Below are 27,305 nucleotides of genomic sequence, written 5' to 3'. Positions count from 1 at the left end.
GGTCTCGTCATGCTGTTGCTGAGAGAAAGAGAAAAAGAGGAATCAAGTAGAGATGACAGGATGTTCTAATTCATCCCCACACCCTGCCTTTCAGGATGATTTAGTGCAAACTTTAATATTTCTAGTTCAAAAGATCTTCAGTAATATAACTCTAAATGTGTTGAGGGTCTGTTGCAATACCCTAGTTAGCATTGGATTAGGATGGATTACCGGGTAGGGAAAGATAGAGCAAAAGGCCAATCTGAAGACTGACCCTGTTCAGGATTGCAGGGTACCATGGTCTTCCATAATGAGGATCTTTTGTGACTAAGTAGTCTCTGGATTTTTGGAGGGAGAAGAAGTAGAAAGGGATAAAGAAAAGCGTGATTTGTGAATTGTTGCAAATTGACCTAAGCCAGTTTGTGCACTACTCTTAGGTTCTTTGGGTATTTGCCACCCCCAAAATTTGAAGTGGTGAGGGGTAACCTTATGACAATTGTATGGCTAAATTGTGAGCGAGTCTCAAACCAAGCTCTGCCACACATCTAGAAGCTAATTAATTGAACATTTATTAGCAAAAGCATGCATTTGGCCTGTTCTACAGCTCATTATCATCCTTGCTGTCTGTCCTGTTAAGTGCTCTGTCCACACTTTGCACAAAAAGGTTTCACTTCTGGCAGAGAAGGAAACATTCTAGAGGCCAGGATTCTGTCAGCCTTAAAGATGCCCTCATGGAACCAGACATCCTCCTAAACAGGGTTCATTTAGGGATAGAGCTTTGAGGGCCATCCTTTAAGGAGTCAGGTTGCAGGCCTCACTAGATTCTTTTTTTTTTTTTTAATGGTTTTGTGTTGTTTTTTTTTTTAAGATTTTATTTATTTATTTATTTATTTATTTATTTATTTATTTATTTATTTATTTGACAGAGAGAGACACAGCGAGAGAGGGAACACAAGCAGGGGGAGTGGGAGAGGGAGAAGCAGGCTCCCCGCAGAGCAGGGAGCCCAGTGCGGGGCTCGATCCCAGGACCCTGGGATCATGACCTGAGCCGAAGGCAGACACTTAACCGACTTAGCCACCCAGGCGCCCCACTCACTAGATTCTTAAACCCTATTCATGCAACGCTGCAGTCTCTCTCAAATTATTTCAGCCAATCCAAGTAACTTGAACACCTTTAATTTCACTGATAAGAGCCCATTGTTAACTACTAAGCAATGAATTTCGTAAGGAAAACCCATTTCCCATCTTCATTTTGCTTGTAAGCAGAGCAACAGGATTGTATTTTTACCATTGAATATACAATATGCAAGAGTCTCTTGAAGTTATTTTAAAAATCTACCATTTATAATAGACCAAAGATAATAAAGTACCTAGAAATAAGTAATACCAAAAAAAACCTTTATGAAGAGAATGTGAAATTTTATTGAAAGATTTTATTTTAAAGATTTTATTTATTTATTAGAGCATAAGTGGGGGAAGGGGCAGAGGGAGAGGGACAAGCTGACTCCATGAGGAGCAGGGAGCCCAATGTGGGGCCCGATCCCAGGACCCTGGGATCATGACCTGAGCCAAAGGCAGATGTTATTGAAAGGCACCCAGGTACCCCTTATTGAAAGATTTTAAATTTGGGTTGGGAGCTGTTTTATGGATAGGACAGTTTCAACTGTGCACGTTGAAAAGAAAATTAAAAGTGTGAAACAATTTGATTCAGTTTAACCCAGATTAATGAAACATTGGTTCAAAGTCAGAACTATATATTCTCCTGAGTTTTGGTATAAGGTGACACTTCCTAGAAGGCATGACATGGCTTGTCTAGTAAACTAGCCCCTTTGGATAGTAGTTTTGTTTGTATGTGCCATTCAGCCAAAGGAACGTACCCACCCATTTGCTGTCCCCAATTTTTTGGGGAAACTGGTTTCCACAGAGCCACATCTCCTTGTTGGCTGCTAAACACCCTACCAGTCAAAAAACGTGATTATATTCTGGAATTCTCTTCTCACTTGTAATTGGAGGCTCTGAGATCACCTTTAGCTAAAAAGAGATGAAGGAATGGTTGATGATTACAAAAAAACAATTTCGGGCATTTTCCTCTGGTGTATGAGTATTGAAATTACGTCCCTGTACATTCTATGAATAAGGTATTTATTTGGGGGGGCACCTGGGTGGCTCAGTCGGTCAAGCCCCCGACTTCTGGTTTCTTCTCAGGCCATGATCTCTGGATCATGAAATCGAGCCCCGAGTCAGGCTCCCCCACTCAGTGCAGTGTCTGCTTGAGATTCTCTTCCACTCCCTCTCCCTCTCCCTCTGCCCCTTACCCCCACTTGCACACTCTCTCTCTAAAATAAATAGATCTTGGGGGCACCGTCGTTGGGTGTCTGCCTTCGGCTCAGGTCATGATCCCAGGGTCCTGGGATTGAGGCCCACGTCAGGCTCCCTGCTCAGTGGGGAGCCTGCTTCTCCCTCTGCCTGCTGCTCTCCCCCACTCTTTCTCTCTCAAATAAATAAAATCTTTCAAAAAAATAAATAAAAGCTAGGAATAAAAGTTCTCTATTCTGCAACAAGGAAGTCTGAAAACAGTAGAATCTTAGAATTCTGAGAAACTCCCAGTAAGCACACTAGCTACCAGTTGAAGGAAACTTCTTCTTGATGTTTTGAGAATGACCTTGACATTAGTGGTCAGTGGTGATGTTGGTAAGAGTAGTTTGGGGCGCCTGGGTGGCTCAGTTGGTTAAGCGACTGCCTTCGGCTCAGGTCATGATCCTGGAGTCCCGGGATCGAGTCCTGCATCGGGCTCCCTGCTCAGCAGGGAGTCTGCTTCTCCCTCTGACCCTCCTCCCTCTCGTGCTATCTCTCATTCTCTCTCACTCAAATAAATAAATTTTTTTTTAAGATTTTATTTATTTGCGAGAGAGAGAATGAGAGACAGAGAGCATGAGAGGGAGGAGGGTCAGAGGGAGAAGCAGACTCCCCGCCGAGCAGGGAGCCCGATGCGGGACTCGATCCCGGGACTCCAGGATCATGACCTGAGCCGAAGGCAGTCGCTTAACCAACTGAGCCACCCAGGCGCCCTCAAATAAATAAATAAATAAAATCTTCAAAAAAAAAAAAGAGTAGTTTGATATGTTGAGGGCAGATCAATAAGATAAAGAGAAAAACAGTCTTTCTAGAAGTTTAGCTGAGAAAAATCAAAGGAAATTTGTTTTAAAAGGAGGATATGTGCACATGCTCATTTTGCTGAGGGTTATAGGTTGTAGGTAGAGGAAGGCTAAGGTAAGTCACAGCGACCTGGGGATCCGAGAGGTGGTGAAATATGGAAACAGGTTCTTGGTGAGGTTAGCTGCAGAGATGGAGAACATCTTCCACTGAGACCAAAAGGAAGAAGGTAAAGATAGAAACCATAACATTCCAGCTTTAGTGTAGAAGAAAGTGTTAAGATGATGGGATAAAGGGGTTGAGAATCATGAGATAGTTTGGAGTAAATGAGAAAAGAGAAAAAAAAAGATCTAGGACCAAAATGAATGGTTGGTGAACAACATCAAGAGCCCAGCTGAGAATTGAGAAAAATCAATGTGTAAACGAGTATTTGTTTAGTGCCCTGCCAGACGGTGCAACACTACTGTTGTTATGGTAACAGCAAGTAAGTACCAGACATCTGTAAAAAGTCTATGTGAAAGAATTAAAAGCAAAAAAGAACCCAGAAAAAACACACAATCCAGAGATAATATGGCATGAATGTTTGTGCCCCTCCCCGCAAATTAATATGTTGAAGTCCTAACTCCCACTGTATTGGTATTTTTGGAGATGGAGTCTTTGGAAGGTAATTACGGTTAAAGGACATAAGGGTGGGGCCTCATGATAGGATTAGTTCCCTGCTAAAAAGAGACACCAGAGATGGCTCTCTCCCCATGTGCACATACAAAGAAGGGGTCCTGTGAAAACACAGCCAGATGATGGCTACCTATAAGCCAAGGCCTCAGAATGAAACCTACCTTGCCCAACATCTCAATCTTGGACTCCAGAACTGTGAGAAATAAATTTTTGTTGTTTAAATCTTTCAGGATAGGGCACCTGGGTGGCTCAGTCAGTTAAGCTTCTGCCTTCGGCTCAGGTTATGATCCCAGGGTCCTGGGATGAAGTCCTGCATCGGGCTCCCCGCTCTGCGGGGAGCCTACTTCTCCCTCTCCCTCTGCCTCTCTCTCATGAATAAATAAAAAATCTTTAAAAAAAATAAATCTTGGGGCGCCTGGGTGGCTCAGTCGGTAAGCATCTGCCTTCAGCTCAGGTCATGATCCCAGGGTCCTGGGATCGAGTCCCACATCGGGCTCCTTGCTCAGTGGGAAGCCTGCTTCTCCCTCTCCCACTCCCCCTGCTTGTGTTTCCTCTCTCGCTGTCTCTCTGTCAAAAAATAAATAAAATCTTTAAAAAAAAAAAAACCTTTCAGGCTATTGTATTTTGTTATGGTAGCCTGAACTAGAAAAAACACAATTAATACATCAGGAAAGATATTAAATTTATGAAATAAGAACAGAAGGCTATAAAAATGAAGATCAGAAAACAAGAATGAGGGCGCCTGGGTGGCTCAGATGGTTAAGCGTCTGCCTTCGGCTCAGGTCATGATCTCAGGGTCCTGGGATCGAGTCCCGCATCGGGTTCCCTGCTCAGTGCAGAGCCTGCTTCTCCCTCTTCCTCTGCCATTCCCTCTGCTTGTGCTCTTCTGTCTATCTCTCTGTCGAATAAATAAATAAAATCTTTAAAAAAAAAAAAAAAACAAGAATGAGCTTTCGGAGATTAAAAATCTGATAGTTGAGGGGTGCCTGGGTGGTACATTTGGTTAAGCATCTGACTCTTGGTTTCGGCTCAGGTCATGATCTCAGGGACATGAGATCAAGCCCCACGCCGGGTTCTGTCTTAGCGTGGAGTCTGCCTGAGAATCTCTCTCCTCACCCTCTGTCCCTTCCACTTGTGCTTTCTAAAATAAATAAATCTTAAAAAAACAACAAAAGGCAAAGAGGGGTGCCTGGGTGGTTCAGTTGGTTAGGCGTCCGACTCTTGATTTCAGATTGGGTCATGATCTTGGGGTTGTGAGATCAAGCTCCACGTTGGGCTCTGCACTGGGCATGGAGCCTGCTTAAGATTCTCTCTGCCCCTCCCACTCTCTCTCTCTCTCTGATAAAAAAATAAAATCTTAAAAAAAAAGGCAAAGAGATGGAAAAGCAGAAGGGAAAGGTAAGAAAAATATGATTAACGCTGGAATTCTAGAAAGGAATAACGGAGGAAAAAAGTGGCAATTTTTAAAGAAATAATAATACAAGAATTTCCCAGAAAAGAAGTCTGTTATCAAGATGGCTTTCCATATGCCCAAAGCTAATGAAAACATATATACCCTCACCAAGGCACGTAATGGTAAAATTTCAGAACAAGAGGCTGAAAAATGGTTACATATAAACATACTATCAGAAATGGCAGTTATAAGACAATGAAGTAGTGACTTTAAAATTCTCAAGGAAGATGATTTCCAACCTAAAATCCTGTATTATCAATGAAATTTAAATGAATTTTCAGACATGCAAGTTCTTAAAATCTTACCTCTATGTACTCTTTCTCAGGAAGTCAGTGGAAGATGTACTTCTTTGAAATGAGGGAATAAATCAAGCAAGAAAATATGGTAGCCAAGAAACGAAGGATCTAACTCAGAAGAAAAGTTGAGTTTCAGATGCCAGAGGGGCAGAAGGTCTGTAGAACAACAGTCCAAAACTGCAGGCCCAGTCAAGTTCCAAGAAAGAAAAAGGAACTGTTATTATCTGAGGCATTTGCTTGTTAGAAAATAGTCCTCAGAGGGCTTTTGCAATTTTGTGGCAAGCCTGGGATAACTTAGGTAATAGAGACATAGGAAACTTTCAAAGAAAACGTAAGACAAGAAAATTAACAACAGGAAAAGCAAAGAGTTGTACAAGAAATGATAGGCAATGATAATAAATTACTTAAGTGAACAACACTTCCACATAGTCATAAGTAAAAGCTGACTACTGGAGTGCCTGGGTGGCTCAGTCAGCTAAGCCTTGGACTCAGTTTCAGCTCAGGTCACGATCGCAGGGTGGTTAAGATCAACACCCCGCCCCCAACCAACCCGCCATGGGCTGAGAGCTTAGCACAAGTCTGCCTAAGACTCTCTTTTCCTCTCCCTCTGCTCTCCCTGCCGCCTCTTTCTAAAATAAATAAATAAATCTTAAAAAAGAAATAAAAAATTGCTACTTTTAAAGTAGACTCCAGGGCGCCTGGGTGGTTCAGTTAAGCGTCTGCCTTCAGCTCAGGTCATGATCCCTGGGTCCTGGGATGGAGCCCCACATCGGGCTCCCTGCTCAGCGGGAAGCCTGCTTCTCCCTCTCCCACTCCCCCTGCTTGTGTTCCTGCTCTCGCTCTCTCTCTCTGTCAAATAAATAAATAAAATCTTTAAAAATAAATAAATAAATAAAAAGGAAAAAAGAAACAAAATAAAGTAGACTCCACACCCAGTGTGGAGCCCAATGCAGGGCTTGAACACTTGACCCTGAGATCAAGACCTGAGCTGAGATCAAGAGTTGGGCACTCAACCAACTGAGCCACCTAGGTGCCCCCCAAATACTGCTACCTTACTTAAATGGGAGACTAGATTGAATGAAATGGGAGAATGGGATGGTATGACAGTACCCAAATTCTCAACTGCCATAACAAGAAATTACTAGATAAAAAGATAGAAATGTCAAGAAATACTTGTTTAAGTATATAATTCAGAAATGGGAAGATTGAGCTGTTCTTAGGAGGCATTAGAGTTAAAAGTAGAATCGTCTGTGGAGTTGGACTTGGCAGTGGGAAGTTTAAAGCTGGGGACTGGCACTGTTTATTAAGATTATTTGGATTTTTAATCTAAGTACATTGCTTTGTTAAAAACCTAAAATAACTAGGCCTGAAAAGACATTTCCCTTGATTGTTCTCCTTTTTGAAAGATAAAACTTGTTAAATAATTTGGCATAAAAAATATCTCCCTAATTAAAAAAAAGCCACAAATATCAAAGTATCAAAGAAGTAGTAAAGCATGCATTAAGCTCCTACAGATAGTGCTTTTCAAGTCATTCAAGCATTTCTGAACTTTTCTTAGGCAAATGTTTTAAACATTTGCTATAATTAATGATACACAAATGTTAGAATACCGTAAACAACTTTATAGTGTAACAAATATACTTTAAGCAGTGCTTACTTATATCCCATTTCCTGCTTTTAGAACGGTATTGCAGCTGTTCTCCAAGTTAGGGTATCTAACATTCCATATGAAATGCAGGTAATAGGGTGTCTGGGTGGCATAGCTGGTTAAGCATAGGACTCTTGCTTTCAGCTCAGGTCATCATCTCAGGGTTGTGAGATTGAGCTCTGCATTGGGCTCCGTGCTGGGCATGGAGCCTGCTTAAGATTCCCCCCCCTCTGCCCTCCCCCTACCCCCACCGCTAGTGTGCATGCACTCTCTCTCTCTCTCTGAAATAAATAAATCTCAAAAAAAAAAAAAAAGAAAGAAAGAAATGCATATAATGACATGATGCCTTAAAGTGTTTACACTTTTAAAGATCTCTTGGTGTATTTAACACAGCAATGCTGGTAAGATTCTTATTATAGCAGTGAGGTAAGCATTAGAATTTCAAGTTATTGGAGGTATTCAAAGAGATCCAAAGTGTTTCCCTGGGTCTGACAGCCCATACATTTGTAAGAAATGTATTCTAAACCTGATTTAGAAGAGGGAAGGCTCATGCTACCCAGACATTTCTGTAAACTTCTCTAATTTGGAGCTCTGTAATACATTCAAAATAGTGCCATGTTTAACAAAATATTTAACCTTAAAAATACTAGAATACTTCTTGAAACCTATTATATTTATTCTTTTAAACTATTCTGGTCTGAAGAAAGAACTGAAGTTTAGGAAAGGGGAAAATGAACATAAAAAAAGTTTATTTCTAGCCCTGAAAGAACAAAATTATTGAACAAAAGTCATCAAATACAGCAGTTAATGTCAATGTAACAATTAAATAATTGAACGGGATTAAATTAAAAATAAAAGTCAATATAAAATTTGAAGACAAAACAGAAAAGACAAACTACTTTCACTTAATTCCATTTCTATCTACCAAAATAAGGGGAAAAAGATGTCCAATTCCAAATATAATCTTTGCTTTTCTTAATACAGAATGAAAATTTGTTTGACAGAATTACACATTTCTTTCTCCCTTTCGTTTGGCAACATTCTAGAATGGTGAGTGAAAAGGACTTCAGCTCTCTCAAGGCCAGGCCAGTGCTTGATTCTGCCTTGTAATTCCCACAATATCTACCACAGTGTCTTTGCCAAAGTGGTCAATAAATGTTGAGTGATTAAAAAACTGTATGTGTGTGTATGTGTGTGTGTATTTTTTCCCTTTCTTACACACCCACATAAACACACACTATGGGAAAACTGATTTTAATTGTCTAGCTTATCTATTGTGGAAGCAATGGAAACAAAGAAGACAATCTTTATTTTATATAACTATGAAATTCCACTATAAAAAACCCAAAAGGAGTATGAATCTGGATTTTAGCTCTAATTCTGCAATGGTTTTTTTTTTACATTTCACTGGATATGGATCTCATTATATTTAAAATTTTTAGATTAAAAAACTGATTCAAGTTCTTTAAGCACCCATTTTTTCTAACTATACCTACAGCCCAATTAGATCTAAAATTGTTCTGGCTAGAATACAGTATATATAAACAGACATGTATTTATGTGAACCCTATAAAGAAATACTCATAGGTAGTTTTAAATTGCTTATTAAAGGCACAGGTTCATTTAGGACTGGTGGTAACTAGATACATTTTAAGCAGCTTAATATTTATGTGTGGAAGGGAAGAGAATTTATACTATGTGCCAGGCACTCAACACATGAAAACAGAGTTGTGTTAGCTTTGGTTTCTTACGCTATCACAACTACTCTACTTCTTAACTATTCTCAGGTAGGATAAAATATTCAGTATTTTCATGGTTTCCCAGTTTTAACTGTCCCTAAAAGCAGCAAAAGGAACAAGAGGAGAAGGAAACTTTAAGACTACCAGAGAGTCTGAAATATAATAAATAAGTACTATAGTAATATTGTTCTAATTAACACAAGAGGACTAAGGTAACTTTTAGATTTAAGTGGGAATTTTCATTCTAAAGTGATGACAAAAAGGGTGAATACAAAAGGTAGTTATTAAAAAAACATGAATCTTGATTCAGATATAATTTTTCTTTCAACAAGATCTGAACATTTTAATTTAAAATTAACTAATAAATCACAATTCCATATTGCTTTTAGGATTATTTTGTTTAAAAATGACACATTTCAGAATTAACCAAAGTATATTTCTATTACAAGTTAGTTTATCCAAGTAAGTAAAGAATAAACCACAGTGTAGCTCCCTTAACCTGGAAGTCAGGTTTTAATGACAAAGTCCGTTGCCAGCAATGGACATGCAGGTAACCCTCAAAGAAGTTGTAAATACAAATCCCAAACTGCTTCTATAAACTGAGAAGACCTTTGTTGAGTCACAGGCATAAAAATGGGGCATTGGCACTGTATTCAATGAACGTGGTCTTTATGACATACGTATGGAAGGGCCTTCTAGAGTGGTCATGACGATCAGTCTTAACATCTAGTTGGTCTTCTAGTTCATCGGTAGCGTCTTCTTTATCATAATCCATCCAAACAACTATTTACACAGAATGTTCAAATCTAGATTTTCATCAGAAATAAACCAGCTTGTTTCTGTAATTTAGTAATAGCTGTAGGTGGCCAATATAATCCAGAGAAAAATGAAATCAAGAATCAAACTGAAAAGAGAGATCATTAAGTGCTCTAGATGAAAGTTTCACTACTTATTTTACTCAGTTTCATGAAAACCTTGCATTATCAATAAAAAACAGCCATTTCTATCCTTATATCTTAACACAGATGTGAGGAAAATGATAGAACATAAAACTCGATTCGTTCCCCTAATGTAGTCCAAAATATCAAAATTATTTTTATTCATGACCTGTACTACTGCAAGATGGCAAGTAGGTATGAAGTTAATTAGGAGTGGTGATGGGGACCAAAATGCCTGAACCAAATCAGATTTTTTTCTTTTATGTGGCTTGTGGCATGTCAGAAGGGACGACACCGCTTCCACAAGTAAAACAATAAAAAAATAAGGAGAGAAAAGAAAACAGAAGGGGGGGGTGGAGAAGAAAGGGCACTCTCATAATTAATGCTACAGGTCACAGACCCTCTCCAAATTTTTAAAATATAAAAAGTATTGCTACCAACAAGCACATTTCATTTTTCTTCTCCAGTTTTATTCACACGATTACTTATTTTTGAAAAAAAATCTACTCAACATCTCAAATAATGCATGAATATATCAAATACTTTGTGACTTAAGTTCTCATAGATATTAAAATGTTGGCAATGGGTTGGAAACAATGTTTATAACAAATCTCTACAGTTTACTGGTCAGAAGTGGCATCTCTATGTAACTGTCATTTCTCTTTCATGAATATAATCTTATCTAATTATTTTAGAGCTCACCAAAGTTCTAGTCTCTTGCTTTGTTTCTCCTAGCCCCACGTATTTTTCTCCTTTAAGTGGAAAAAAAAAAATTAAAACTTTTAAATTCTGAAAATTCAATGGTTATTATATTATTTACCAAAGGGGGAAGGGTGGAGTAGGGTGAGAGAGGGTTAATTAAAAAACAAACTAACTAAAATTACAACATATACAGAAACTTATTTCCAAAATGAAGGTAAAAGGAGGAAGGGCAAAGTAGCGGTACCAACCAGTCACAAAGCCCAAGTTGGAACAAGAACAAATCACTTTGGTTCCTGAAGCCCAATCTGAAGAGGATACAGTCGGAAAAGAAACAAAATTGTAAGGATGTATAATCAATGGGATTCTTTTTCTATGTCAATGATTTAGTTATAAATATAGATTATTAGTCTCTCTATACACGTAACAAATGCCAAACAACTCACTACCATGAAGTTTCTAAAACGGACTCTTTCACATTTGTTAAAAAAGGTAAAAATCACATCTTTTTCTTCCCTTCCTTCAGTTCAAATTATGAACTGAAATACTACATGTAATAATAGCTGGTCCTAACTTCTATACAAAGCTAACCGATTTTGAGCTCCTTTGCCAATATAAGGAGCTACATCATTTTTATTACATTTGCCTTGAATTTAGGCACAAGAAAAATTTCTCAAAGCAACTCAAAGAAGCAAGGCAAGGAAAAAGAAGGCTATGAAGAAGAGAGAAAAGAAGACCAGCAGATGAAACAAATACTCTGAACAACTCGAATCTGCCATTCAAGTATTGAAAATACTCCCCAAAAGGGACAATGAATGGCATCTATTACGATGAAGTCAGCAAAATAAAATGCAAATCTCAAGCACGATAAACAGCCCCGATGGGCTGTCTGCTGAAAGAAGTAAGGCTAGTGATTCAGTCCACAATTCCTTTTGGATCCTATAAAGAAGGGAGTCAATAGAAAGTTGTCGTTCTGTTTTGCAATTTTCTCTTGGTTGTCTTCAGGAAGTAGTACTTTGCTTTTTCCTCCATGTTATGCAGACCATTTCTTTAAACCTCAAAAGAGTAATAATTTTCATATATTAAAAGATTTCTTTTAGAAAATGGAAGAAAGAATACGAGGCCACGGCAATGATGCTAACGGTTACTCTTCATTGCTTCTTTAGCTGCCATGATCAGTGGTGTCAGGCTGGACAAGGGCTTGGCCAGTTTCAGGAAGGGATGCTGCCAGAGAGAGGGGGGAAATATGTATCAATGTCACCAGATCAGAAGCTTAAATATTTCTTTTCAATTAAGCCCCAAAGACTATTTTATGGATTATAATTTATTTAACAAGCACATATTTCAGGGCGTGTATAAAATCAACATAATCAATGTATCACTTTTATAGTTGAAAGCAGTCTTTTCAGTTTATCTAATATTATCAAATCTCACCTAAATGACCCAGATACCCATGCCAGCAAATGAACTTGTCTGATTATTGACAATATGCAAAAACTCATATACTTGATTTTAGTATTATAGCTATTTTATTCCCAGCAGATAAAATCCTAAACTACAGCAACTGCCATGCTGCTGGTGATAAATGAAGAGTGCAATGTTAATTATTAATCCTATGTAAACTTTGTTGGTTACTCAAAAAAAATCAACTTTATCCAAAAATAGTATTATTTCCAAATTCACCTGTAACAATTCTTTGGCCGAACCTCTTTTCTCCACATCCATCTCCAAACAACGGTTTAAGAAATCCCGAAATATTGGGGAAAGTTTCTCTGGATTCTGAAGTTCTGGAGTTCCATTAGTTGCTATCAGGTACAAGGCCTAAAAATAGAAGAACATCTTTGACATACTTAAGACAGCACAACAAAGTGAGACAGCACTTTATAAAGTTTATGGATCTTTTACTTCTTTAATTTTTTTTAAAGATTTTTTTTAAAGTAATCTCTACACCCAACATGGGGCTGGAACTCACAACCCTGAGATCAAGAGTCGCACACTCCACTGACTGAGCCAGCCAGGCACCCCTGGATCTTCTACTTCCTTAAAGACAATCACCAGAGGGGCACCTCGGTGGCTCAGTCGTTGGGCGTCTGCCTTTGGCTCAGGTCGTGATCCCAGGGTCCTGGGATCAAGCCCTGCATCGGGCTCCTTCCTCGGTGGGAAGCCTACTTCTCCCTCTCCTACGCCCCCTGCTTGTGTTCCCGCTCTTGCTGTGTCTCTCTCTGTCAAATAAATAAAATCTTAAAAAAAAAAAAGAATCACCAGAAATAATAAATTGAGGTGCAGTATTATTTCTGCCCATTTGTATCAGATATTCTCCTTTACTTTTAGATGTTACATTCCCCTAAATTTTTTTTTCAGAAATTAGCTTTATCTTTTTGGGGAGGGGTTATAAATGTAGTACCTATTGATACAAGAACTATAATACATAAAGATATAAGGAAAAATGAGCACAATCCCACAATCGACACATAGCATCCATTTACCTTTCTCAAGCTTTTATTCCAAGTCACACCAGATTTCAAAACAATGGGATTTGCTGACACCTTTTTTTTTCAAGTTTTTATTTACATTCTAGTTAGTTAACTTAGTGTAATATTGGTTTCAGGAGTAGAATTTAGTGATTCAGAAACCCTCCGCCCTTTTTTTTGAACTAGCTCGATCTACATAGCTATAGATGAAATAGGCAGAACAGAGGATTTTTAGGGCAGTGAAAACACTATGATAATGGATGTATGTTACTCATTATACATTTGACCAAACCCACAGACCTGTACAATATCCAAGAGTGAACCCTAATGCAAACTGCGGACTCTGGGTGATAATGATGTGCCAATGTAGGTTCTCCAAATGTAAGAAATGTACCCGCTGGTGAGGGATGCTGATAACGGGGGAGGCTTCTTACATTAATATGGTACACTTGTTGCAAGTGATGAACCACTACTGATACACTTATTTTTAACCTTTTTTTGTTTGTTTCAGGTTCTTATTTGAATTCTAGTTAGTTAACATATCATGTAATATTGGTTTCAGGAATAGAATTTAGTGATTCATCACTTACATTTAACACCTGATGCTCATCACAAGTGTCCTCCTTAATACCCATCAGCCATTTAACCCATCCCCCCACCCACCTCCCCTCTAGCAACCCTCAGTTTGTTCTCTACAGCTAAGGGTCTCTGATACACTTTCATTAAACAAGTCTATGGTTTACATTGGGGTTCACTCTTTGTGTTGTATAGTCCTATGGATTCTGACAAATGCATACTGTCATGTTTCTGACACTATAGTATCATACAGAATAATTTCACTGCCCTAAAAATCCCTTGTGCTCCACCCATTCATCCTCCCCACCCCACCCCCACAAACACCTGATGACCACTGATTTTTCCCCCAAAGATTTACTTATTTATTTCAGAGAAGAGAGAGTGTGAGTGGGGGAGGGCAGAGGGAGAGGGAATCTTAAACAGACTCCGTGCTGAGTGTGGAGCCCAACGCTGGGCTCCATCTCATGATCATAAGATCATGACCTGGGGCAGAACCAAGAGTCAGAGGCTTCTGACTGTGCCACCCAGGCACCGCCCCCAACTTTTTTTTTAAAGATTTATTTATTTTAGAGAGAGTACAACTGATCTTTTTTACTCTCTATAGTTGGAATCATACAGTATGTAACTGTGTTAGGCCAGATTTGTTCACTAAGCAATATGCATTTTAGGTTGTTCCATGTCTTTTTGCAGTTTGATAGCTCATTTCTTTTTGTTTTTTTATCTTTTTAATGTTATGGAATAATATTCCATCGTATGGATGTACCACAGTCTATTTATACACTCACCCGTTTTTTTTTTTTTTTAAAGATTTTATTTATTTGACAGAGACAGAGACAGAGAGAAAGGGAACACAAGCAGGGGGAGTGGGAGAGGGGGAAGCAGGCTTCCCGCCGAGCAGGGAGCCCGATGCGGGACTCGATCCCAGGACCCTGAGATCATGACCTGAGCTGAAGGCAGACGCTCAACGACTGAGCCACCCAGGTGCCCCTATACACTCACCCTTTTTAAATAAAGTATATTTATGTACTTCACATCTTGGCTGGTTGCTTCTGATTTGGGGCAATTATGAATAAAGATGCCATAAACATTTGTGTGTAGGTTTTTGTGTGGACATAAATTTCCAACTCATTTGGGTAAATAATAAGGAGCACAACTGTGAATTGCATGTTAAGAGTATGTTTAGTTTTGTAGGAAACTGCCAAAAAGTCTTCTAACGTGGCTATACAATTTTCCATTCCCACCAGCAATGAATGCGAGTTGCTATTGCTCCGCATTCTAACCAGCATTTGGTATTGCCATCAAAAAATTTTTAGGCCAGGGCGCCTGGGTGGCTCAGTTGGTTAAGCGACTGCCTTCGGCTCAGGTCATGATCCTGGAGTCCCGGGATCGAGTCCCGCATCGGGCTCCCTGCTCAGCAGGGAGTCTGCTTCTCCCTCTGACCCTCCTCCCTCTCCTGCTCTCTCTCTCTCATTCTCTCTGGCTCAAATAAATAAATAAAATTAAAAAAAAAAATGTTTAGGCCATTCTAATATGTGTGTATCTTATTGTTTTTTTAATTTTGCAATTCCCTAACAGGATGATGTTGAACATCTTATTATATGCTTATCTGCCATCTGTATCTTCTTCTTTTCTTTTAATACTTAAGTAATCTCCATGCCCAACATGGAGCTCGAACTCATGACCCCAGGATCAAGAGTTATGCTCTTATTCTAGCGACTGAGCCAACCAGGCGCCCCATTTGTGTATCTTCTTTGTTGAGATCTTTTGTCCATTTTTATATTAGCTTGTTTATTTTCTCATTGTTGATGTTTGAAGAGTTTTTTTGTGTATTTTGGATAACATCTGATTATTAGATGGGTGTTTTACAAATATTTTCTCTCAGTCTGTGACTTGTCTTTCTATTCTCTTAGTAGTGTCTTTCTCAGATAGAAAGAGTCCTTTTTTTTTTTTTTTTTAAGTTTTATTTATTTAAGTAATCTCTGTATGTGACATGGGGCTTGAACTCACTACCCGGAGATCAACATTTGCACACTCCTCCGAATGAGCCAGCCAGGATGATTCCAATTTTAATGAAGTCCAATTTATTCTTTAATGGATCATGCTTTTTTTTTTTTTTTAAAGATTTTATTTATTTTTTGACAGAGAGAGAGACAGCGAGAGAGGGAACACAAGCAGGGGGAGTGGGAGAGGGAGAAGCCGGCTTCCCGCTGAGCAGGGAGCCCGATGCAGGGCTCGATCCCAGGACCCTGGGATCATGACCTGAGCTGAAGGCAAACGCTTAACGACTGAGCCACCCAGGTGCCCCTGGATCATGCTTTTTGACGTTGTATCTAAAAACCCTGCCAAACCCGAGGTCACCTAAATTTTCTCCTGAATTATTTCACATTTCTTCTCTATTACCAAAATGCCATAAAAAAAAGGATACTGACACTCAAATCATCAGGACATGAGTATGCCCATTTCTTTGCTATCTGCACTCTAATGCCCATGTGGCCCTGCACACTCCCCTTTCTGCCTTCATTGTTCACGTACCATTGCCCCACCCCTCCTCCAACGGTCTCCTTACCTCATCTACTGAGGCCTGGCTCTCCTCTGAGGAACAGCCTCATCCACAGTGCTCTCTAGGGGTCACTGTTCCCTCCCAGTCCTTTGTACCACTGCGCTTAGAGAAGGAGTGTCCTTGTGGCTCCTCATGGCCTCTCTGAGATATCTACCTGCCTCCTATAGAACTCCCGGGCTTTCAGACTCTACCTACCACATGTACCAACCACTGCTGTTATCATCTCTAACGCTGCTCGTAACTTTCAGGGATTTCAATAGCTAGAGAGGCTTGCAACAGTTCCTTGACCTCATCTTCTCCCATGCTCTTGTCCTCTGGCCTCCCTCAGCCACACAAGCCCATGGTCACAGCCTCTGCCTCATCATCAGTACCCATGACCACAACTCTGAAATTGCAATTGCTCTCCACCTCCTACTTTTTTCACTCTGAGCACTCCCAACACCAGCAATCCTTTGATACTGCTAAACCTAAATAAATCCCATTGATCTTGCAGCATTCATCATTCCTTTTATATAATCACTTCGCTACACATTAAAACTGCCTACCCCTCGCCTGTACCTATGCAGCTAAGGACAGGAGACGAAAAAGGTATATCCTTGCTGACTGGCATCATTCACCTCACACAGGCCCTTAGGACTTCCAGCTTTCCTACTACATATTTCCCCATTTCACTCCCTCTCCCACTCTCTGGTTTTGGTGTCAGGACACTCATGTCTCCTTAGCTTCTCTTGGCAGTGACAATCTCTTAGACGTCCCTTTGCTTTTGATGACCTTGACAGTGTGGAGGAGTACCGGTCAGGTTTTATACTGTAGAATGCCCTCTATTGGAATTTGATGTTTTCCTCGTGATTACAGACTGAGAATATGGGCTTTGGGAAGATCACAAGTAGAGTGCCATTTTTACTGCTTCATATAAAAAATACATACTATCAACAAAATTTATGACTGTTGATGCTGACCTTATCTGAGGTCTGTGCTTGTCAGGCTTCTCTATTGCAAAGTTACTGTTTTCTCCACTTTTTATACTCTGCTCTTCAGAAGAAAATCACTATGTGCAGTCTATACTTAAAGAGTGGGGAGTTAGGTTCCATCTCCCTTAGGGGGTAACATCCACATAAATTATTTGGCACTCTTCTGCATGAGACTTGTCTCTTCTGCCCCACTTATTTACTCACTTACTTATATCAGCATGGACACACAAACATTATTTTATACTTCGGGTTACTATCCCATACGACTTTATTTTGTTGTTCAAACTGTTCCATCTTTGGCCACTAGAGCTCTTTCAGTCGGTCCCTTGCCCCTTTGACAAACTCATCAGTGTGAGCTCTTCTCTTTAACTCAGTATGATTTATGATCCTATTTTATCTCCTTAGCTGAATTTTATCAGGTGTAATTCTTTCTTTCATTATTTTAGGGTTTGCTTAAGAGGTGAGAGCATCCATCTTTCAATTCTCACAATTATCACAGTATTACATACACCACTTCCCACAGACTACAACAATCTTACAGTTCTCCCCCTCAGCTTTATACTTTTGTTGTCATTCTACTTGTACGTATGTTCTTTTCCTCCCCCTCCATTATTATTTTCATGTAAACAGTTTTATCTTTTAAAGATATTTACTTAAGGAAAAAATCTTAGATATTTACTCACATAGTTACTATTCCTAGCACTCTCCATTTCTTTTTGTAGAGTTAGATATTACCATTTTCTCTCCGCTTGAAAGATTTCCTTTAATATTTCTTATAGTGTAGATCTGCTGGTAATAAATGCTTTTAATGTCTATGTCTAGAAAAATCTTTATTTCACCTCAGTTTTTAAAAGAGATTCGTTGGCTGCAGAAGTCTTGATTTTCTCCCCAAACTTAGTTACACATATATTAGAACTTGAAGTTGTCTCACTACTGCTATTTCATTTTTTTTTTTTTTTAAGATTTTATTTATTTATTTGACAGAGAGAGAGACAGCCAGAGAGGGAACACAAGCAGGGGGAGTGGGAGAGGGAGAAGCAGGCTTCCCGCTGAGCAGGGAGCCTGACGTGGGGCTCGATCCCAGGACCCTGAGATAATGACCCGAGCCAAGGGCAGATGCTTAATGACTGAGCCACCCAGGTGCACCGCTATTTCATTTTTTTAAAAAATTTCATTTCTGTCTCTATTCCTTCCAAACACCGCTACTCTTAACATATGAAATGTAGTTACAAGAACGGCTTTAATGACTTTCTGTGCTCTTCTATCTGTGTCAGTTCTGGTCTGCTGCAATGGATTGATTTTTCTCCTCATCATGGGTTGTACTTTCCTGCTCTTCTGCCTGCCTGATAAACCCTGACTGGATATATAAGTGCTTGTTGGCTGCTGGATATTTCTGTATTCCTATAAATATTCTTGAGCTTTGTTCTGCAACGCAAGTTACTTGGGGATCTCTTTGGGTCTTGTTTTTTAGACTGGTTAGGTGGGACTATAGCAGCATGTAGTCTAGGGATAATTATTTCCCATCAGTGAAGCAAGATTCTTTTGAGTCTTCTTTTCAATATCCTGTGCATTACAAGGTTTTCCACTGTGGCTGACGGAAGCAGGCACTATTCCCAGCCTGTGTGTGAGCACCAAGCACTGTTTTCTTCAATCTAATATGGGTATACCCCTGACCTTGGGTAGATTCTTCACAAAGTTGCACCAGTCTCTGTTGAATGCTCAAGCGGACTCCACAGATTCCAGAATCTTCTATGAAGCTTTCTCCTCTCCTGTTCTCTGTCTTGTAAACTCTAGCCGACTTGGTCTCCTCAGACTCTCAACTCCTTCTCCTTAATTCAAGGAGGCCACTGTGTCCCACCTGGGTTCTTCCTCCCTCTACATGGCCTAAAACTCTCTCAGGACATAAAGCTGGGGCAATCACAGTGCTCACCTCAAGCCTTTCCCACCTTTGGAGATCACTGTTCTTCACTGTTTGATGTCCAGTGTCTTGCAAACCATTGTTTCACATATGCTAATTTTTGTTGTTGTTACTTTAGGCAAGGGTGGTGAATCTGCTACCTGTTATTCTATCTTGACAGGAAGCAGAATTTCCTGCTTGCCAAGTTTCCATCAATTACATTCACACTGCTAGTCCTCAGTGTGGTTTCTGACAAGCTGATGTCTCCCTCACTTTTTGCATGAAGATTCAAGGGCATGTGTTACTTGGTTTTGTGTACCTCTCCAGCCATTCCTCCTCAGTCTCCTTTGCTGGTCTGCTACATCAACTGTTAACTATGGAACGAATGCCACAGGATGCAAGCTGAATCTTTTCTACTGTCTGTCTACGCCTACTTGACCTGGTGATCTTATCTAGATGCATAACTTTAATTTCTATTCTAAAAAGTCTCAATTTTACATCTTTGGCCTGATCCTAGATGGCCATACCCAACAGCCTATTCAACATACTCACTTGGATGTCTTCCCCCCACCCCATATTTATTTATTTATTTGAGAGAGAGCGCATGAGCATGTGTGCAAAAGGGGAGAGGGGGAAGGAAAGGGAGACAGAATCTGAAGCAGACTCCATGCTGAGCATGGGGCGTGATGCGGGGCTAGATCTCAGGACCCTGAGGATCATGACCTGAGCCAAGAGTCGGAGGTTTAACTGACTGAATCACCCAGGCACCCTTCACTTGGATGTCTTAGTAGGCACTGCAAACTTAACATGTCTAAAACATGCTAAAATGTTACCTCCTGATCTCCCACCTGCCACCCCCACACACCACTCTACTTGCAGTCTTCCCCATTTCAGGTAAGGTGAACTTGAATTTCATCATTCCAGTTGCTTACGCCAAAATCTTAGAGTCAACTCTCTCTCTCCCTCTCCCAGATAGGCACTCCTTTTAAAATATATCCAGAATCCAACTACTTTTTCCCACCTCTACTGATACAATTCTGGTCTAAGCTACCATTATGTCTTGCCTGGATTATTTCAACAGCCTTCTAAGTGGTTTTCCTCTGTCTGTCTTTGCCTCACTTGAAAATCTTTTCTCAACAAAGTAGCCAGAGTGATCCTATTAAAATACAAGTAAGACCATTTCACTTCTCTGCTCAAAACTCTCCTGTGGTTTGCCTGTCTCATCTATGTAAGAAAGCCAGAATTCTTATAAAGGCCTAATAAGGCACTATATAGTCTAGTCCCATTTCTTCACTGATCTACCTTTTTTTCTCCTGCTGTGTGCTCCCTGCACGCTAGCTATGGGGGAATCCCCAGTGCTCTTTGAATATACCAAAAATGCCTCTTCAGGGCCTTTCATGTGCTATTCTTTCTGACTGGAATGTTCTTCCCTTTGGTAACTCAGTATCACTCTCTTATCTTCTATGTTCAAATGTCACCTCAGTGAAGCCCTCTACAAGCACTGTTGTGAAATCAAACACTCTCTTGACTCCCTCCCTACCAGTCCCAGCACTTAAGACTCTATCATTTATTACATATTATTATTTTATTTTTTCTCTCTACCTTCTATGAGGGCAGGATTTTTTTTAAAGATTTTATTTATTTGAGAGAGAGACAGAGAAAGCACAAGCAGGGGGAGGGGCAGAGGGACAAGCAGACTCCCCCTGAGTGTGGAGCCACACATGGGACTCAATCCCAGGACCCTGAGATCATGACCTGAGCCGAAGACAATTAACCCAGTGAGCCACCCAGGCGCCCGAGGGCAGGAATTTTTGTCGGCAGACAGCACCTTGTCCCAGCACCTTGTAAGGTGCCTACCACAGAGCAGGTATTTGAATCAACATTTGTTAAACAAATGAATGAAATTAGAGGGTTTTAAAAATTGTTCCAGAAGTGTTCCAAAATTAATCACCTCTATAAAAGTACTTAATTGCTCACCTGCACTGGAATCTTTGCAAGGAGATGAAAAACGTTCAGGAAAAAGAGCATCAAAATCCAATGCCACCCAGAAAGGGCCCCTACCTATGCATACCCATTATCTTGGCCTCTGGAGCCCATATTATAGCAAATCCAACTTATTTGGAAAAAAGTTAGGAAAAAAAAAGTCTGGCAATAAGCCTGTAGTCATATATGGTAATTTAAAAACTTAAAAATAATTGCTTCATGTACTATAAAAATCACCGTTTTAAAGTGTACAATTCAGTGTTCCTAGTGTATTCATAAAGCTGTACAACCATCATAACTGTCTAATTCCAGAACATTGTTATCCCTCCAAAAAGAATACCCACATGTATTTTAGTTATTCCCTATTCCCTCTTCTCCTCAGTTCCTAAAAACCACTAATCTCCTATCTTTATGGATCTGCCTGTTCTAGAGATTTCACATGCTGTTGATCCTCATTACCTGCAGATTCCTTATGTGTAAACTCACCTACTCATGCTAAAATTTGTAATCCCCAAATCAATAATCTTGGTGTTTCTGTGGTCATTCATGGACATGTGCAGAGAGGCAAAAAGTCCAGGCTGATGTGCCGTCTAGTGTCCTAAGTGCAAGAAGGCTGTGACGTGCCTTGCAGCGAGAACACGTCTGGTAAGCTTCGCTGAGGCATGAGTGTACTGGCTGGGCCTCCAATATCACTCAGTCAACAATATGCATGAAAATGGCTCTGAACACAAACACACATCAAGTAAGCTTAGGGACTGACCAGCTGACAAAAATGTGACCACAGGCTGGGGTGCCTGGGTGGCTCCGTCGGTTGAGAGCCGACTCTTGATTTTGGTTCAGGCTGTGATCTCAGGGTCATGAGACTGAACCCCGAGTTAGCGCTGTACTCAGCGCGGAGTCTGCTTGAGCTTCTCTCCCTCTGCTCCTCCCCCGCCCCAACATACTCTCTCTCAAATAAAATAAATGAAATCTTAAAAAAAAACAATGTGGGCGCCTGGGTGGCTCAGTTGGTTAAGCCACTGCCTTCGGCTCAGGTCATGATCCTGGAGTCCCTGGATCGAGTCCCGCATCAGGCTCCCTGCTCGGCAGGGAGTCTGCTTCTCCCTCTGACCCTCCCCCCTCTCATGTGCTCTCTCTCATTTTCTCTCTCTCAAATAAATAAATAAAATCTTAAAAACAAAAAAACAAAAAAACAATGTGACCATAGGCTTGCAGGAACCCAACCCTATATTTCCCCAAGAAGCAACAGTTCAGCATTTGTTAATTCAGTATTTGTTGCTTTGCAAAACCTAATTACCATGAATGACAAAAACTGACTGCAAATGGAATCGTACAATATGTGATCTTTTGTGTAGGACTTCTTTAACATAATGCTTTCAGGTTTAATGTTGTATGTATCTGTACTTCATTACTTTTATTATAACTAAATAATATTCCATTGCATTGATATACCACTTTCGTTCACTCATTCCTCAGGTGATGGACATCTGGATTATTTCTACCTTTTGACTATTATGAATAATGCTGTTTTGAACATCTGTGTACAAGTTTTTGTGTGGATGTATGCTTTTAATTCTCCTGGGTATATATCTAGCAGTGAAATTACTAGGTTATGGTAACTCAACGTTAACTTTTAGAGGAATTGTCCAATTGTTCTCCATGTGCTGCATGCACCATTTTACATTTCTACTAGCAATGTATGAGGGTTCCAATTTCTTCATATTCTCACTAACACTTATTATTGTCCATCTTTTTTTTTTTTTTTTAAAGATTTTATTTATTTTTTTGACAGAGAGAGACACAGCGAGAGAGGGAACACAAGCAGGGGGAGTGGGAGAGGGAGAAGCAGGCTTCCTGCCGAGCAGGGAGCCCGATGTGGGGCTCGATCCCAGGACCCTGGGATCATGACCTGAGCCGAAGGCAGCCGCTTAACCGACTGAGCCACCCAGGCGCCCCTATTGTCCATCTTTTTGATTATAGTCATTTTTGAAGGTGTGAAGTAGTATCTTTTTGGGGCTTTGATTTGCATTTCTTTAATAATGAATGATATTGAGCCATATGTGGTAATTTAAAAGTAGAAGTAGAAGGAAAAAGAAAGAAAAAGACAGAAGGAAAAAGAACGAATGAACTCCTAAACTCTCCACCTCTGCTGCTGAAATATCTAATTGTTTAAAGTCTACTAACCCCACCTGTTAACTCAGGACCCTCACTCTTCTGTTGGAATGTGAGCTTTACCATTACCGTCTACACAGCTTTCTCAGATATATGATTTTGTTTTCCTCTCCTGTGTACCTAAGCAGTACAGAGGCCAAGGTTCAAAGCTGACAATCTGAAGAGTACATCTAGATATCCTTTGCAGAAAAGTGAGCAAAGTCTTACTCATGTGCAAAATTTAAAACCATATAGCTTACTAAAAATCTACAAACTCTTTACCTAACACATTCAACTCAGTAACCCAGGAGCAAATAATTTTTGCAGAGACTAGGTTATATCAACTTTGTATCCTAAATTTTTGCCTAGTGACTGGCACAAGCAGATTCTAAATAAATGTTCTGAAGAAATGTATTTTTCTAAAAATAAGGCTGGTGTTTAATTGGTCTTACCCTCAAGGGATTTTCATTGAGGTACGGAGGCTCTCCTTCTACCATCTCAATAGCCATGATACCCAGAGACCATATGTCCACTTTAGGGCCATAAGCTTTCCGTGTAACCACCTCTGGTGCCATCCAGTATGGCGTTCCAACCATGGTACTTCGCTTGCTCTGCTCAGGGGTGATCTGGGCGCAGAACCCAAAGTCGGCTATAAAACAAAACAAAACATATCTACAGTTAATGGTGTCCATGGATAGTTTCATCTTAGAGTTCATGATAAATGACTTAATTACATTTGACTATTCAGCCTCTTCTTTTTTAAGACTGAGTTTAAAAAGTAATCCAGGGGCACCTGGCTATTGAAGAGTCCATAGAGCATGTGCCTCTTGATCTCAGGATCGTGTTCTCCCATGTTGGGCATAGAGCTTATATTAAAAAAAAAAAAAAAAAAAAAAAAAAAGTAAACCAGAATGGGTTTGTAGAATGGGTTTACAACGTACAATGCAGAATGTAGAATGGGTTTACAAATATTTTGATGATGTTATATACTCTCACTTTGTTTACTTTTACTTCCCATAAGCAAAGGGCAAATTATCAGGAGGTCTTTTATTCTAAATAATTATCCTAAAATTTTTAATAAAGTTGAAAAAGGTCTAAAAGAAAAAGTTACCAAAGGTGAGCACCAAAACTAAATTCTGTAAATCAGGTAAAAACGCCAGGAAGGGGAACTATTTTTGAAGAAAATAAACAGAAGCTAGAATCACTAAGTATCTGACTTAGCGGACAGCCCTTTTTGAAAAAGACCAGCTTTAACTGCAACTGTACCTAACAAGGTCCTCACCAGCATTACTCTACCCCAACCACCTCATTTTGTAACCCAGCAGAAAGCCTGGGTTAGCACTCAGTGTTAATTTAGTGGGATCTTTGGGATGAGAATCTAGAATTTTTTCCTCCCTTCTACAGACCGACCCACTCTACTTCAAACATAACTTACTGTTAACATTTAGGTTTGTAAGCTTTGGACTTTTTTTTTTTTTTAAAGATTTTATTTATTTATTTGACAGAGACAGAGACAGCGAGAGCAGGAACACAAGCAGGGGGAGAGGGAGAAGCAGACTCCCCGCCGAGCAGGGAGCCCGATGCAGGACTCGATCCCAGGACCCTGGGACCATGACCTGAGCCGAAGGCAGTCGCTTAACCAACTGAGCCACCCAGGCGCCCTAGCTTTGGACTTTTTGTTATCAATTTATATAGGTACAAATATTACCCGTGAACTGCATGGTTCATTTAGCCTAGTTAGGATACTCTGTAAACTGTTTTTTTAAAAAAAGTAAACTCTACCCCCAACATGGGGCTTGAACTCACCACTTTGAGATCAAGAGTCACATGCTCTACCAACTGAGCCAGCCAAGTGCTCCAGTAAATTGCTTCTTAAAATTTATTTTCAGAGATTTTTCCATAGTTGTAGATTGATCTACTTCATTACTATAACCACACAGTATTATAAAATAACAAAATTATAATTTATTTTACCATTCCCATACTGCTAGACATTTAAGGTACTTTTTGTTGTTGTTAACAATGTTGCAGAGAACAACTTTGTATTTATTGTTGTGCATATGTTCAGTAATTTTATCCAAGAGAATACTAAAAGAGCAATTGTTCAGTCAAATTATAATATTTATAGTTAAAATGGGTACTTGTAACAAACCAGGTTACTATTCCAAGTATCTTGTAGGAATTAACATACCTAAGCCTCATGATAACTTTGAGATAGGTACATTTATTAATATTATTCTCATTTTACAAATTGGGAAACTAAGGCATACATATTTTTAGATAACTTATCCAAGACCATTCATCTAGTATGTGGAAGAGCCAGGATAAAATATTATCCAAAAGTCCAATCAGCTTACATGTGTATCCACCAAAAAAGTATGAGAACGTCCATTTCTATTTTGTCTGCTGATTAAGATTAGTAATCATATTTTTGACCATCTGGTAGAACCCCTTCCTTGTGGTTGATTAATTCCTGGAAGAAATATCTTAAAAAAGAGATACTGAAAAAGGAGTCAAACACTCCAGCAGAACAGAAGGAAAAAATTTTGATCTCTTGATCCAAGAAATGCCTTGAATTTTGCATAGCTGGAGGAACCTCAAAAGAAGTTCTTCTTGATTCCTCTAGAGGGCATGGTTGAAACTGATAGATTACAGCCAGCAGAGAAAAAGGAAGTCTATGACTTTTCCCCCCATGATTCTATCATGTCTGATAGAGAAGATAATTAGGAAAAGAGGTTTTGTTCCTTGTCATCTCTCAGGTCAGGGTCATAGAGCCCTCCCCTAATTAGGCCATGCTCTACCAAATCCTAAGAAAGCTGAACAGCATAATGATCTACCCTAACAGACAACAGAGACAAATTCAAGTTTATCTTTGGAAGACAGCACCAAGATGATGACAGTCCCAGGCACTGTTCCTCAGTGCTTTACATTTTTAATCCTCAGAAGAACTCTCTGAGACAGTTACTATTATTTTCCTTACCGTCTAATTGAGAAAATAAATACAGAGATTAAATAACTCACCCCAAATTATTCAGCAAGTAGTAGCTGATCTGCTATTTAAACCCAAGCTGTCCAGTTGAGAGTCCATATTCTTTACCATTTTCTCCCTCCCCCTCCATATATTAAGTCATAAAAATATTAATAAGTTTCTTTTTACTTAAACAAAAGGCAGAATTATAATAACAAATAAATGTTATTTCCTCATTTGTTACTTACTAAGTTTAACCGATCCTTCCATCCCCAAAAGCACGTTGTCACTTTTGATATCTCTGTGGATCACTTGATTGGCATGTAAAAACTCCAATGCCTGTAAACACTAAACAAGAAAAACACCTATTAATGAAACAGTCCCTGAAAAGTCTAAGGGAAGTTACAATCAGTACTTATGGCCTGAGCACTGCTTCAGAATTCTAATCTAGCCCTTGAAAAGTAGGTAAGAACCTGGGAGGTCCAGTTCCATCCAGCTGTTTACTGATGTGATGTTAAGATGTTTTCCTCATTTCTTTTAGAGTGGATTTTACATAAAGCTATATCCACAACCTAGACACCACTGATGAAAGAGTAACTCTCCTCTTATGCCATGTTTCAGAAAGCATGGAGTCAGAGTGAGGAAAAACTCTGCCGCCTTCCTTAAATACAAGAATAAGATTAGAGTTTTAAGATCTGCTTGACCCTATGTTTCTGAATATAAATTGAATATAAAATGTAAACTTGGAAAAAGTTGTGTTTTTATTTCTTACCCCCACTAGAGGAAAACAACAAAATAAAGACCGTACATTATGAATAACAACTAAAAATCTCATCTAAAATATTCTACTATTCATTCAAGGAAAAAACAGATAAACTGTGTATTACTGTACTACATTTACCAAGCATTTTTTTTTAAAGATTTTATTTATTTGTCAGAGAGAGAGAGCACAAGCAAGGGGAGCGGCAGGCAGAGAGAAGCAGGGACTTCTCAATGTGGGACTCGGTCCCAGGACCTTGAGATCATGACCTGAGCCGAAGGCAGATGCTTAACCAACTGAGCCACCCAGGCATCCTGCATTTACCAAGCATTTAAGCAGATTCTTGAGAAGAACAAATCCTCCCCAAAACACTTGTACAATAGAAGCA

General features: G+C 39.6%; 1 protein-coding gene across 1 annotated transcript in view; it reads right to left on the bottom strand.

Annotated features, from left to right (window-relative positions):
• Positions 1-7,901: 7,901 nt before the first annotated feature.
• Positions 7,902-27,305, bottom strand: part of PAK2 (p21 (RAC1) activated kinase 2) — an 84,577-nt gene continuing 65,173 nt past the window's right edge. Inside the window, exons 12-15 of the mRNA XM_021692344.1 lie at positions 26,406-26,505; positions 23,642-23,838; positions 12,264-12,401; positions 7,902-11,804 (exon numbers count right to left, since the gene is read on the bottom strand). Coding sequence (XP_021548019.1) covers positions 11,718-11,804; positions 12,264-12,401; positions 23,642-23,838; positions 26,406-26,505 — 522 coding nt within the window. The 3' untranslated portion in view covers positions 7,902-11,717. The remainder of the gene's footprint in view (positions 11,805-12,263; positions 12,402-23,641; positions 23,839-26,405; positions 26,506-27,305) is intronic.

This window comes from Neomonachus schauinslandi, chromosome 1 (genome assembly GCF_002201575.2).
Source record: "Neomonachus schauinslandi chromosome 1, ASM220157v2, whole genome shotgun sequence".
In the NCBI taxonomy this organism is placed as follows: Eukaryota; Metazoa; Chordata; class Mammalia; order Carnivora; family Phocidae; genus Neomonachus; species Neomonachus schauinslandi.
The sequence above is the reverse complement of the archived record's forward strand: the minus strand, read 5'-3'. Positions and strand labels throughout refer to the sequence as shown.